The 14,987-nt window shown below is 41.8% G+C and overlaps 1 protein-coding gene across 2 annotated transcripts in view; it reads left to right on the top strand.

Moving 5' to 3' along the window:
- Nucleotides 1-393: 393 nt before the first annotated feature.
- Nucleotides 394-14,987, top strand: part of nova2 (NOVA alternative splicing regulator 2) — an 88,960-nt gene continuing 74,366 nt past the window's right edge. Inside the window, exons 1-2 of one of the 2 annotated variants that reach the window (XM_082502435.1) lie at nucleotides 398-3,614; nucleotides 6,269-6,337. In XM_082502435.1, coding sequence (XP_082358561.1) covers nucleotides 3,458-3,614; nucleotides 6,269-6,337 — 226 coding nt within the window. In that variant the 5' untranslated portion in view covers nucleotides 398-3,457. Of the gene's footprint in view, nucleotides 3,615-6,268; nucleotides 6,338-14,987 lie in introns of both variants that reach the window. The other variant, XM_082502436.1, reaches the window with a different exon arrangement.

The following is a 14,987-nucleotide window of genomic DNA, read 5'->3' as shown; positions in this document are numbered from 1 at the left end:
CAAAAATAAACCACTAGTTAGGACACTTTGCCACTCAGTGTTTTATTAACCCATGTACGACTAACAGGGCCAAAAACGCACGCATAAGAAATAGTCTGTGGAATCCATGAAATCCACGAGAACATGTTTACTGAGGAGCGGCAACACTCCTGCTCTTCGTCATGCTACCATAAGGTGGCACCAATGTTCCGCCACTTGAGGCACCAGAGCGGCTTTTTACAGCCTGATGATCCATTTAGCTGCAGTCAACCTTTTAACCAGTGTTAGAGTAAGAGCCAGAACAGCCTACTGTATGTACACTACCAGACCCTGCATGGAAAGCAGGTGTGCGCCAGCAACACCTGCTTTGAACGATTTACTCTTTAAAAAAAAAAGAAAAGAAAACTGTGTCTATTTCAAGTGACAGAGGAAAAACAGGCTTTTTAAATTAGGAGACTGATTATAGAATTACAGGATTAAATATTTATATCAAATTTAAGACCTTTTAAACATTCTTAGTGGACTATTCAGCTGACTTGTGTCTGAGCTGTTCTTGCCTCTTGTCCTTAAGTGACTACATAACATCTTGGACAACAGGGAATTCCAGGCTTTGGTTCCAAAATGAAGAAAAAAATCTTAGTGGTAACTTTTTCCATAAGAAAACTGCATGTGGGAGTCCAAATAAGATTTGTTGTTGGCTAAAATGAAGCTTTTGCATTTAGATTAGGACGCAGAGGGAAATCTGGGATATTGCAGGAATCTTGTCCTTCCACATTGCATGTGTTGCTCGGGAAAGTTTGTGGCAACTGCTTGAAGTGTTTGGTCAGTACCCAAAGCTGTAGAGGAGTTTGCAGAACCAAATCTCTAAAAACCGTTTCCTTAACATCTGCTCATAGACCTAACCTAATAAAAACTCAAGAATGCTGTTAGTCTGTGTGCTTTATTGCTTATGGGGTTACTTCACTTTTTCCATATGCAGCAGCAGCAGCATGGGCGATCTGGCTGTGCAGGACCCTCAAAATTCTGCTTCCAGCGAATGTTGCCTCTGCTCCAAATATATAAATGTCCGTGTCGAGCTGAAACTGTGCTACAGTTCAGATGCTTGCTGCAGCTCATACAGTTAGGTGCCTGCAGCATCCAGGCCTTTTGTACCTCTGAGCAGTTCCTGCTATTTGTGGTGCGGAATCTGTTTCAGACTGCAGCTTGGGATCCATCTGCCTTGGATTTGCCACGTATTTCCAGAGCAGGAGTCTGGCTCACCGGTGTGCTTCTCACGTTGATGTGAAATAGTGTGAGTGGCTGCTCTGTGCGCGTATGCTCGTGCGTGTGAACAAGCAGGACAATGTCACCTTGACTACAATCTACAGGAGGCACCGAGGACGATCGGCATCTGTAGAGCTCTGGACGGAGAAGGAGAGCGGGGGTTGAAGATATTTACGTGTCTCTCTGAGTGTGTGTGTGAGAATTTGCCAAACGTGTGAGTGTGTGTGTGCGTGAGAGAGGGAGAAACAGTGAGGCGGGTATAGCTCTCTCACACAGCTCACAGTGCTGGAGGATCCCTCTTCAGACCCAGGCACAGCGACGCAGAGATGTCAGGCGCAGCACACACAGGTGGGTCATACAGAGCAGCTGAGGGGACAGGTGGGCCTAGCTCAGGTTATGTAATTCCTATGCTGTCAGCCATGTTTTTAATTATTATTATTGCATAAAATTGTTGCAAGACTGACAAAAATGTGAAAATAAGGGGGGAGGAGACTTCTTCTTCTTTTTTTTTTTAATACAAGTAGGCTGAACAGGCCTACAGTCTGGCCAGGGTCATCTGGATTGGTCCAAGCTCTCTGGACACAAAAATCTGGCAAACAATAACAAATATGAACAAAACAGTTTTTATAAAAACCCTTCTTATTCATGTCATTCCTTCTTAAGTAGAAAAAAAACACCCTTCATGCTCTTGCCAGTTGAATTCCACTCGCTGATTGAAATTTAAGGCAGAAATCAGCTGCAGGTTTCCACGTGTGTCCGAGGCGGCCTGCCTCGGCCTTTACAGACCTTCAAACAGCCGCAGCGGGACCTTCAAGCTCCCGTTCAGCCATAATTGCATTTGCCGCTGTAACGGAGTAAAAACCCGCCGCCGCCGCATCCTTCGCTCTCCGTCACGTGACTCCGCCGGCAGAACATATCCGAGTCCTTTCCGTTTTTCTGGACTAACGCAGCCTCCAGCTTCGGCCAATCGCGTCTCGGCGGAGGCGTCTCTCTCTCCCCCTCTCTCACTCCCTCTCTCAGTTTTTCGCTTTCTTTCGTGATGCTTTCAGTTTCTGTCGAAAATCAGTGATTCTGAGCTTCGCGCGCACTCAATTTTGTCGGTTTGCTTGAGCGCATTACGCATCGTTTCTCTTTGGCCTGTTTAGCTTCGGCTAAAGCGTTTGCTTGCTGTATTTCATTTAACCTCATTCGGTGCAACTAAATTTGAGTCTTGGATCACGAGATGGTGAAAAGTGTTGTAACACAGCGCGGCTGATTATTCATAATTAATATAAAAAGGTTTGTTTTTTTTAAATAACGTGCAGATTTTGCAAAGTGAGACATTTGTCCAGTGAAATGGGGAACTGAACAAAGTAAAAAGCAACAATTATTTTTGGTAAAACGTCGGAAATCCGAGGGTGCAGAAAACGAGAAAGGTATCACGAGGCCCTGTGACGTCAGCCGCTCCCCTGCGCTTCCTCCAGCAGCCAGTCAGCGAAGGGATGCTCTGAACGCAAGACTGCAGCATCTTCACCGAGAGAACGAGCAGGAAAAAACGTCTCTTTCTCTGTCTTCCTCCAGCTCCGAATCTCCGGACCCTTCTCACCCACCCGTCACCCCTGGGTGTCTTCGCGACTGGAGCCAGGAAAGGATAAGAAGAACGAAATTCTAATAGCCTAAGAATCGGATTTTTTTTCTATTATTGTTATAATTGCTTCACCGATCACCCTTTCCTTTCTTCTCTCTTCGGCTGATTTCGCCTCTTTGCGCTTTGCGTTGTGTTTTTGTTTTGTTTTGGTTATTGTTCCGTTTCGCTGGTTATTGCAGAGGAGCGCCACCATCCTGTACCGCCTGACATGAGTACTGGTTGCAGCGGAATGATACACATATCCTAGCCCGCTTATCTGAAGGTTGATGGAACTGTGACGCTCCACTGGCACGTTTTTAGTAGCCTAGAAGTCGCTCCATCTGCAGAGGTCTCCCGTTTTCTCCCTCTCTGAGCCGCTCCAGCGTTTCTTTCTTTCTGCCCCTGCGCAGCATCTCTCTGTACGCACGGCGCACCACGGAGAAACGCGCAGCTAACCTACCCCGTTCGTAGGAAACAGGCGTATTTTGCAATTCCTAAATCGCTTTTACCCTCTCCAAGGACTCATCTGCACGGCTACGCTGCGTAAAAAAACGGAAAGGGGGGATTTAAACGCAAACGCAGCCTAAGCATCCAAGAGCAAGCTCGAAAATGATGGCCGGCGGAGCAGTACAACAAAACGGCATTTTCTCAAATCCTCACCATCACAATCAACAACCACACATGGAGTCCGATCCCCCGGACTCACGTAAAAGACCCCTGGAGACCCCAACGGAAGCCAGCAGCACCAAACGTACAAACACGGGAGGTAAGAGCGGGGATGCGGGAGCTGTTCGGGTTTCGGTGAATGTTGCTTCGTCTTGAGGCAGGCAGAGAGAAAGGAGAGCAGGTTGATCTGATTCTTGATGTGCACCGTGGCGTGGTGGAAGGGCAAATTCACACATTTAGGGAAATAAAATAAAATGATACAGGGCAAATTTTAGGGAGACCGTCTTTTTTTTATTATTCGCTTCGTCATAAGCGACAGTCATTTTCCATCAGTATTAAAATAATCACGGGTCGCCGCATTTGATGGAAAGGAAACAATGAGAGGGACTTGGGGGTGGGGGGTGTTATTTGGAGGGAAGCCGTCGCTTCCCCTCTTGCACATCCTGGATGATTTAGCCTCTTTACATCAGCCGAATTGGGTGTTTTTATTGCGTCTTAAGATTTACGCGCAGCCACAGCGGCCATGCTGGAGCCAAAATGAGGATGTAAACAAGTGAAAGCCAGATCAGACTAGTGCGTGATCGCAGGGTCTCATCCCGTCGACGGATGACCTTGTGATAATCTCACACATCAGCCACCATCGCCGCTTTGTGTACAATTACACAAGCGGATAAACAAGCGGACTCATATTAACAGCAGCCCTGTGGCGAGCTAGGGAAAACGGGGAATCCAGAGCAGTTTAGAATGCGACAGTCTGTGTTAATGCAGTGTGTCAGGGAGAGGATATTTTTATCATTCATTGTTGTCCTGATTTTAATATTCTGCGGCTGGAAGGGAAAGCTGATTTCTTTTCCACTAATTTCTTCGATGAATGATTTCTTCATTATTCTCTGGTTTGATGAAATATGGATATGTCACCATGGTAATCACCATATTTGGTTTTTTGTTTACATGCTGTCATGCGCCAAGCATTCCCATCATTACAACCATCAGTAGCCTATCCTGGCCATGCACCCTATCATGGACATTTGGACATACAATACACCTTTAAATGTGCTATTTATACTCAGCAAAAAGATGATAAAGGTTTAGGAGACTTTTTAAAATGCTGCTGGAGATTCTGGGAGTGTGCTTAAATAGTTAGATTCTATAGGTTTTAATGGGACCTGATCTTTTAGTGCAGAGAGTTCAATCTGACTATGATTGTGAAGACTGAATATTTGTAATGCCAGTTAAACTGATTTGAAGACTATAGTTATATGCTTAAGGTTAAGATACCTAACGTGTTCTCTAATGTGGAGTTTGTTAGAGTTTAGTCCCAACTGTAATTCTCACCAGGGCCTTAAAGATTGCAAAACAGCATTTAAAATTTTAGCTTTAAACTCTGAAATGTCTTCAGTGTTAAACTGAATTCCCTGAACAAACAGAACAAAACAAAAAAACGCCCCAGGGAATGTAATTTTCATTGCAGGTAATTCTGCCCGTATATTAAAGAGGAACCTCCATCGTATTAGAGAGGGTGAGCATGACTGAGCTGTGATTGTTGGCCTAATTTCTCAGTCTTGATTTGAAATGGTCAGAAGATTTGGCTTCGCTCAGTTAGTGGAACTGTTATGGCTGCTGTAATACGATCTAAACATAAACTCTCGCAGATCCATAGGGCTTAAGTGCCCTATTCCTTTTGGATGACAATGACAGGTGGCATAATGTGAAATTTGAAAACAAACTTGTGTTTAGTGCGAGCTAAGCGACAGACTCCTCTGGATTACTGAAATTCATGTTCTGGTAGATTTTTGCATGACTTGGCCCCGGTGAAAAAAAAATCAGGACGGCCATTTATAACAGATTCTTCAGGTCCCACCAGGAAACATGACAGCCATCCTCAGGAGTAATAATTAGACAGCGAGTGAGGAGAGTCCGACTGAGGAGGTGTGAGCTGCAGGTTCGCCAGCAGTGTTTAACTCCAGATCGATGCAGCACTCAGAGCACTAAAGGCTCCTCCTCACTGTATGTAAAAAGCCCAGGCGGCCCCTCTGGGGACTTTCTTCCTGCCTGCGTAACACTCAGGCCGCTTGTCTATTTAGACAAATGAAAAGGTTGGAACGATGATGATGATGATGATGATGAGACAGCTAAACAGACTCAGGCAGAGGGGACGGCTGCAGTGCTGCCAGGTCAGCCAGCAACATCAGGCCGATGATCCGATAGCATTTGGTTGAAAATGAACAAGTAGCTCCTACACACACACACACACACACACACACACACACACACACACACACACACACACACACACATGCAAAACTACAGCAACAAAGAGGAATCAGAGCTTGGTTGTGGGTCTATTGTGACAAATTTTGCACTGACAGTAAACTCTACTCTGTTCTGAAAATGCATTTTTGTTTGAATTTTAATCAGAGTATTTGGTCTTGGTGATTTAAAGCTAGAATTCTCTGGATAACAGCGTTGAGCCTAACCTAGATTTTTACTTGGATTGAGATACGCAAAGTGTTTGTATGCCTGACTCTTGATGGAGAGAAAACATTCACCATGTAACGGCTGATTTTAGCCAAGCAGAAGCTATATTTTTTCACAGAGAACATGCTTTTGTATTTGATATTTTTAAGCTGCACCCACGCTGCAGTTGTAAATTTAGAAATCAAAGTGGTGCTAAGAGATCATAATAATGGTTGTTTTTATGTATGATTAGTTTACACCACACACTCCCCACCCCTGTGCTTCCTCTCTCTGTAGTGGCCTTCCTGCAGCCCCTATTTGAAACTGAAGGCATTGTATTCCCTCACCAAGAAACTGAGACTCATGGTAAGAGAGACTTTGATTTTGATCTTCTACCTGTTTTATAATCTTTACTGTGAAATTCTGATTCACAACACAGACTTAATGTGCAAAATCCTGGAGTAAAGAAAAGATATAGGGCCTTTAATGAGGTGATCTGACTGCTGCAGGGCCTGATATTTAAATAGGATTTAAAGCAACATTTAACACCCTCATATCCTGCTCATGATTCAGGATAATGCATGCTGATGTTTTTTATATTGTATGTTACCAGTTCCATAACATTCATTGTCATGCTTTTTATACAAATCCAGTGTTTCTTTTGTCATGATACTCAACATTGCTGCTCAGATGATGACCTTTGACCTCATGCTAGCCATGCCATCAAAGCATTTGGGTTTACGACCGCTGATGTATTGTTGAAATGTTCATTCACTGTTCACTGTGGTTAAATTGTGCTGCAGCGTGCACCGTGCAGCTGCTGCTGCTGGGTAAGAGATGCATAACAGGAAGACTGAAGCTTTATTGAGTAGACCTAAAAAAGAAGGAAAAAAACTTTTTAAATCAAAGAAATTTATCTTTATCAGAGTTTTAAAATATTTTGAAGTCTTTTTTTTCCTCCAACAGCTGCAACTTATAAATATGTCCAGATGCAGATTTTAATGCCAGGGCATTTCCATTCGTATCAATCAGATCTGCTGCGTTCATTAGAAGCGAGAGAATGCGTTCGGGTCAAAAATGATGAGAAAAGATGGACCTGGATTTTTCCAGTGTCCAGGGTTTATCCAAATATCTGTGTGTGCGTGTTTGTGTGTGAGAGGGAGTGAAGAAAAAGGCAAGCGACAGGAAGAAGGAGCTGGTCTGCTGTCAGACTGTAGATAGGACAACATGGGACAGCTATAGCCCTGCAGGTCATAAATCACAGCTATGCCTTATAAAAAAGCTGAAGGTCTTAAAGACGGAAAGATCAATGAGGACCTGCAGTCGCTGCTGTTCACAAGCTCCCACCCCCACCACGGCTTTAATCCACCAGCCCGAGCCCATTCTTATCTCTGCGCCTCCCGCTCCCCTCACTGCGTCCAGCAGGGTTCTTCTAGATATTAAAGAATCTCAGAGTTCCCTTTTATCGTGTACATATATGATCAGAGACGTTTAATGAGCTCATTCATGCTTAATCCGGTTTCCTATGTTTAAATAGATTATTTACAAAGACGGGCTTGATCATGATGAATTCAAAGGATAAATATCCTCCAGTAGTTTCATGATTTATACATTTGGTGCCACTCAGGGTTCAATATTTTAATGTGTTAATGTGCTTTGGTCTTTTCCTATCATTTAATTGTATATATATATATATATATGTATATATATATATATGTATATATATATATATATATATATATATATATACATAGCTATGTGTGATGTACAGCTTTACATTTAATTTTTTCAGCTTAGCTTTAAAAGAAGTATACTGTTATTAATTTGAAGTATTTGTGTTATGTGCAGTGAACTGTAGCCACTTGAAAATAGATCCATAACTCACTAAAAAGCTTTTTATAACATGAAATATTTTCCAGTGCTTCATGTAGAGAATGTTTTTTGCATTATAATATTTTATCAAAGCGTCCTGGAAGTTCCATGTTTTTCATTCACTTTAATCCAAGTAAGATGTAGCATCCAGCACCATAGGTTAAAGCACCGGATTGATTTGTTTGGGCAAATGCAAAGAACCAGTACATACAAATACCCAGAAACAGCCTTTCAGTCTAAAAGAAATTACTGTGATTCAGTCCACTGAAAACAAATGCAGCTTTCAGGGGAAAAACCTGCTTGTATAAGCCATTAAGAAGCCTTACGTAAGCACCAACCAAATAAACTGGAGTGGGTTTTTTTGTTTTGTTTTTTTGATTTTCATGTAGGTGATCAGGAAACCAACATGTGACTGTGTGGGAGGTGTGCAGGTTTATCAGCTTGGATAACTTTGCTGACCTTGGTGTACAGAGATTCTCAGTTCTTTAATTATAAGCCTTTAATGTTTTTTTTTTCTTCTTTCCCCTCTTTTTTCCCTCCTTGTCTTCTCTGCTGCCTTTAAGATATAATACATTCATTTAGTAAATGGATGGACTGGCAAGCAAGTGCTGGGAAGAAGAAGGAGGGGCTTGAAATGCCCTTGCCAAGTGACATTAGGGGACTAGACTAGCAGTACACTCAAAGCTTTCCGTGTGTGTGTGTGTTATATGTTCGACTTCGGGTACAAAAAGCAAAGATGAAGTTTAACGAAAAAGATGAGGTGGTGTGTAAATGATATGTGGCGCTGCATGCACACACTTACAGTAGCAGACCCAGAGTCAGACTGTGACTCGAGCCTTGACTATGTGAGACAAGGCCTTTGATGGTATTGATCTGAGTGTTTTCTGTTGCTCCTGGAGCTGAGCTGTGCATCCTTTTTTGGGCCATCCATACAAAGGAGGACAGTCTTCCTCACATTGATCGTCCGTCTGGTCGAGGAGGAAGAAACCCCGACACCACCCGGACCGAGTTTCACTCTTAAATTCAGCTAAAACTGCTTCAGTCTGAGCCAGATTGAAGAAAATAAGCTCATATCTTAAATTAAATATCAACACGTTACAACTGTTGATGCTATCTTACAAAATATGCACGGTTGTATTTTTTCCTGCCGTTAAACTCAAGCTGATATTTTTGGTAAATATAACGACTGATAGCGCTCCCGCTCGTCCTTTAGCGCGAGAATCAGAACACAGCGTTCTCCTCTGCGACACGCCTGTTTTGTTCACTCGTAAGCGTTCCTCGCCCGCTCCCTTTCCTCTCTCCTAGGTTCATTCGTTCCATCTTCCTCTCCTCTTCATCCATACTAATCATGCTCTATTCAGACCATCATGACTCCACTCTCCTCCTCCTCCTGTCCTCCTTCACCCTCGTCCTCCCATCATTTCATCCCCCACCCGCTCATCAATTGCTGGCTGCTATTGACGACGCTCACTCGGCAACTGTTTCCGAGGCTGTCAATCGATTTGGAGCCGCCATCGACTTGAATCTGCCACCGGTAGCTGCAGTTCTCCTTCTCCTCTATTCTCTCCTCTTCTTCTTCTTCTTCTTTTTTTTAAGCCACTGCGTCAAAAAAAAAAAAAAGCAAAGAAGCCATTGTACAGGGTGGGGTGAAGGCACTGAGAGGTGCTAATGTTCCCACAAAGGGAAGCATGTGATTGGTTTAGCGAGACATCGGTCACAGCTAGCTGGTCGCTGATAGGTGAGGAGAGCTGAGCGGCGATAAATATGGATGAGGGAGCGATGAAAGGGCCGATGTAAGGAGGACAACTGGAAGGGCCCCCCTGCTCTGAAATAGCCTCGGTCTATGAACAATACACACCACTTTTCACACACACTCTGAAGAGAGAGAAAGCAGGCGGCTTCGGCTATCTTTGTTAGCGTCGCCGCCGTGTCTGCTTCGATTTCTACGCAGACGCCCTGATCACAGCACATATGGAGGCAGTATGCAGGCATTTGATTGGTTCTCCCCAAATCGCTATTCAAACTGAAATTCTGCCGCACGATGTTTGTCTTATCTCAGATAAGCTCTTTCAGGCACGTGATAAATCGGTGGAGGAACCCATTCTCTTTCTATAATTATTTGCCTCCTGCAGGTGTTGCTCTAACGCAGGCGTCTTTTAAGTTTTATAATTTTGTAATTTATTCTCATTTTTGTTGCGAAATTGTTTGCATGTAACCCGAGCCCCTCCGGCATCATTTTTAAATTGAGATGTTGCTTCTCTGCAAACTTCTACGCGGTTGCTGGCACAAAAACAAATGAGAGTATCTGCATGCTGCTGGCGTTTGAATCGTCTCGATGCCTTTAGGGATGTTCGTGTGCGATTTTTTGGATATTGACTTCAAACTTTAGATGTAAAAACTTTATGAGACATTAATATGTTCTAAAGCAAGCAATTAAAAAAATGAATGCTCCTTCTGTGCTGCGGAGGTGTCAGCTAAAATGAAGGACGCAGATGCTGGAGTGAAATTAAAGAAAAGGTGAAGCAGAGACATTTCCTCCTGCTCGCCTTCCTCTGTGAGTTCTCTGTGTTTATGAGCGACGATGGCTATCTCTCAGAATGAAGACAGCTGGTCAGAGCCTCACTGCTGGAGTGCTTTACGTCTCTGTGTGTGTGTGTGTGTCTGTCTGTGTGTGTGTGTGTGAATGCTTCTTTCCAACAAAAGAGAAGAGGACTGGAGGGGTTGTGTTAGACAAAGCCTGCCCCCCTTAACTGTCCCTGCTTAGAGGAGATGAATATTTTCCAAGTCCCCAGAGCTGTGAACCTCCATACCAGAGCCCCCCTTTCCCTCATCCAAGGCTGTGTTCACACTGCTACACTTAAGATGTTTCCCCCTCATGTGGGTTTCATATTTACATTTGACCCATATTATTTTCTAAAGACAGATTGGGGTATTTGGTACTGATATCTGTCATTATCGTTGGATTTTCAGAAGTTCCCCTAGATATTTAATCTCGTCAGAGTGGAAAAAATATCTAAAGGGGGATTGAGGCCATTGTTGTACTGGAAAATTAGTTGCTGGAATCCAGATTAACCCCTATTTTTATGCTTGACTTAATTCTGATTAAACCCTTCACATAAAGGTATATCAAAAAGTTGTGGCTCCTAAATTATAGACATATTTTAACCATTGAAATAAGTGCCAGAAAATGCTTTTTTTTTTAAGTGAGTGTTTAGTGAACCTCCAGATGAAATTAAAAACAAAATAAATGTGACTTTTAATTTGTATCAAATTTGCAACATTCAGTTTATTCCATTACAAATGTTGTGTGATTTATTTATTTTTTTTAGGGAGGAAAAAATCAAACTGATGACGCAGAAATGTCAAAAACTCACAAAAACTAATGTATGAAATATGACACACTTAAATAATCTAATTTACATTTGATCTTTTTAATGTTTAAATCCAAGAATTGGTTAAGGAATTAACATTTTCAATTTACTTTTTAAAATCTACTAATACTGATAAATAGAAATTCAGGTTTCTGAAACTGAATTACAGCAAAGCAAAAACATCAAAACGTGTTGAAAAAGATTGAGAGAAAATATTTTTCTTTTAAATAAATGAACATTGATCCTACAGTTGAAGACTATAACAGATATATCTATATACTTGAAATCTTTCTATTGTTTTCGTGTTGGTTATATCAGAAAACCTCGCTTAAGAGACATTTTACTGACAAATGTCATTCAGCAGTGTAACATTCATAACTGTGATTCTTCAGATAGAGTATACTCCAATCATGTCATTTCTGTAACAACAAACCTCTTAATTCTGAATCATAACAGGCACTAGTGTGCATTTTCTGAATTTCCAAAGCCTTTGGTCAGGAGCTCTCTACATACTTCCAAAAAATCAGGTTTTTGCATAATATTCATAGCAGAATATGACCAAGTATCAGGGGAGTAGAGCACAAGTGCCAGAAGAAAAGAGCTACCAAACACTTACAAAATAATGAAATGACTGGACATGTAATTTACAAACTAAAACTTCAGTTAAGTGGTGACTTTAAGTGTGCTTGTTTGAGTGAAGCGTTTGAGGAAAAGTAACAGAATACGAGAAAGGCTTTGTGATCTTCAACCTTCCTACCCTGCCTGTGCAGGCCTGTGGACACCAGATCCTGGGATTTGAGCCCCCAATCCCCCAGCATGGAGAGCCTATTCTGGGCCTGGCGGGTCTGCAGGGGCCTTAGCAACAGATTGGACTGTTTACTCATCCAGATATGCCATGGTGATGAAGGATTTATTATTTATACATGTTGAGATTGGCCTTTCTTGACCTGCAGAGCATATGCAGAGATTTTGCACAATTTAATCAGCCCTAGTTTTTCTGTGGCCGCTCGTGCCTAAACATATCTTTTTAAAAAACAAAAAACATGGTACTATTATAGAAATGGACACTGGAGTACAGCCGTGTAGTTCGGCCACATGTAACCTTAGTGTCAGGCCTGCTGGTTCCTTTAATGATGACAAACTTTAGGGGTGTCGTGGGTTATCCACATTTTTATTATATCACACAGTCACACAGAAAAAAGATGCAAGTCTTTCATCAAAAAATCCTTTTGGCTCGTAAAAGAAAGTGTGTGTACTTCCTGTGTGTGTTGTAACTAAACTGCAGAGTGAAAACAAAGACCCTCATCACAGCAACCAGTAGGGAACCCTGTAGTTACTCAGCTGCACATCTACACAAACACACACACACAGACACACACTCACCATTACCTACTTTGTTCTTTAGTAGCCAGTGGTTTAAAGTTTTAATCCCTCCATTTTCTAGCCCAAATGATTTAATTTCCTTTTTAAAACTGTGTGTGTTTGTGGTTTGTGGTTTGTGTTGAGGGAATCCTGTGGGTTCATGAGCACTGGAAGCTTGCAAGTTTACATCATCTGGGGGGGAAAAAACTAAGTACACAATAAAGCAGAAATACTAAACTAATAATACAAAAGATTAAACGGATTATTAGCTGCCATTTTAAGGCGTGTTTTTAACTCCTTCCTATTCAGCTGTTGTGTTATGTACAGTTTGCATAACACAACAGCTGAACGGGAATGAGTTATCAGTGTGAATCAGGGCATCGGAGGAAAAATACGCACATGAGAGTTTACACTTTTGTAAAAATAACTTTAAGGTCTTCGTAGCCTTACATAAACTAAGTGGATCTCTGCGGCTGTGGGGTTAGAGGTATCTGTGGGGGGGAAAAGAAATTGTTTTAAATGGCTTACTCTGTCTAAAGCTGAAATGACGCTCTCCTGTTTTGATTGTATATCTCTGTAAAGGAAGCATGACTGGTAGATATTTAATCTTCCGCGGCCAGTATTTGCCATATCAGCCCATTATAGAAATGCTGGATTGTAAGTAAGCAAACTGAGCAGCAACTGAGCACCAACTGAGCATGTGCTCATTTATACAAACTGCTCTGTTCAGTCAAACTGTGGCTACTTGTATCAGTTAATAAGTCAACTCTAACTAAAATGTCATGTGACTTAATGACAGTCCACTTAGAACACCATAAAAATGGTGGAGACTAGGGGTGGGCGATATAAACGATATACGATAGGAACGATATAAATTTGGCCAACGATAGAGATTTTGACTATACCGCTCTACGGCGATAGCGCATGTTGATGATGTCATCAAGCTGCGCCTGTTTTGGTTGAAAGCATCGCAGCAGCTACAACCGATCATCATCTGCAAATTATGCCGACAGTCATAGCAAAGAGATGAAGCACTTTTGGGGAAAGCCAAAAACTGCGCTTCCGTAACATTGATTCATTAATGTTGAATTCTCTCGCAGCTGCTCTATTCCCATGTTGTTGCAGTATATTAATAACTAACCTCGTATTGTGGATGAATAATCTCAGTTGTTCTCCTGACTGAAGTTTGGCCCGTGTATAGCATCCTGCTATGCGATTGCATTTGACCCTGACCACCAGAATCCCTCACGTTCACTTTTATCGAGTGGAAAAAAAGTTGACGTTCATCCTCCAGCTTCACTGTGCTAAAGTTATGCTAACATAGCTGTGTCGCTAGTTTTTGGTCAAGGAAGATGGATCTTTTAACGTCGCAGTGTGGAATGCGAAAACGGAGGCTTTGAAAACAATGACGCATTTTAGTCATATGATGCAGTCATGTGACCAATTCAACTAAGATGGCCGACGGCATTGTACAGCAGTTGTTTTCTTTGCTCTCAATTTTGACAGCCTTATTAAAGATTAATATTAGTTTGTAAATGCTCCAGATAGCTCCAGATAGAAGACATTTTGCCGCGACATTTCAAGGAGCCGGAAAGTAAATAAACGGCAGACGGAAATGATGCAAGTCAAATCATCTTACGTTTCACGCATGCACAGCACAGGAACGTAGCGTTTTCAATGGGGAAGAAAATGATTGAAAAAGATAGTGTGGACATGGAGCGTTTTTAGACGAAAATGCTAATTTCAAATTTATCTGGATTAGTGTAGACGTAGCCTGAGATGACTATTTCTTACCCACAACCCCCCATCATGGCAGATGATTGCCCCTCCCTGGTTCACCTGGAGATTTCTTCTTGTCAAAAGGAAGTTTTTCCTTCCCACTGTCGCCAAGTGCTTGCTCACAGAGCGGCGTCTAATGTTGGGATTCTCTGTGCATTATTTTATGGTCTTGATCTTACACTATGAAGCTCCTTGAGGTGACTGATGTTGTGATTTGGTGCAATATAAATAAAATTGAATTAAATTCAATTGAAATATCAGGGATTGTGTCTTATTTACGTCATGAAAATCCAAGAGTGAAAAGAACTGTGTGAAACTGAGCATTTGGTCATGTTTTATGTGAACCACCAACATACTTTTATCATAAGAAAAGCATACAAGATATCCTGTAAGAGTAAGCATTAAATAATGACTCACTAAATTGTAGAAATGGAAATTAAGGCATACATTACGAGGGATTTTATTGATACCTGTACCGAAAAGGATTCTGCTCAAAGTCCCAATTTGTTACTAATTCCCTTTGTGACCACTGAACATTTTTGTTATGAAAAAAAAAAGAAAGATTGATAGAATTTATTTTCAGATTTAAAGCTGTATTATTAACTGAACTGCAGGTAAAGAAAAAGTGTAAT

Source organism: Aulonocara stuartgranti (genome assembly GCF_965226115.1).
Source record: "Aulonocara stuartgranti genome assembly, chromosome: 14".
Classification (NCBI taxonomy): domain Eukaryota; kingdom Metazoa; phylum Chordata; class Actinopteri; order Cichliformes; family Cichlidae; genus Aulonocara; species Aulonocara stuartgranti.
The sequence above is the reverse complement of the archived record's forward strand: the minus strand, read 5'-3'. Positions and strand labels throughout refer to the sequence as shown.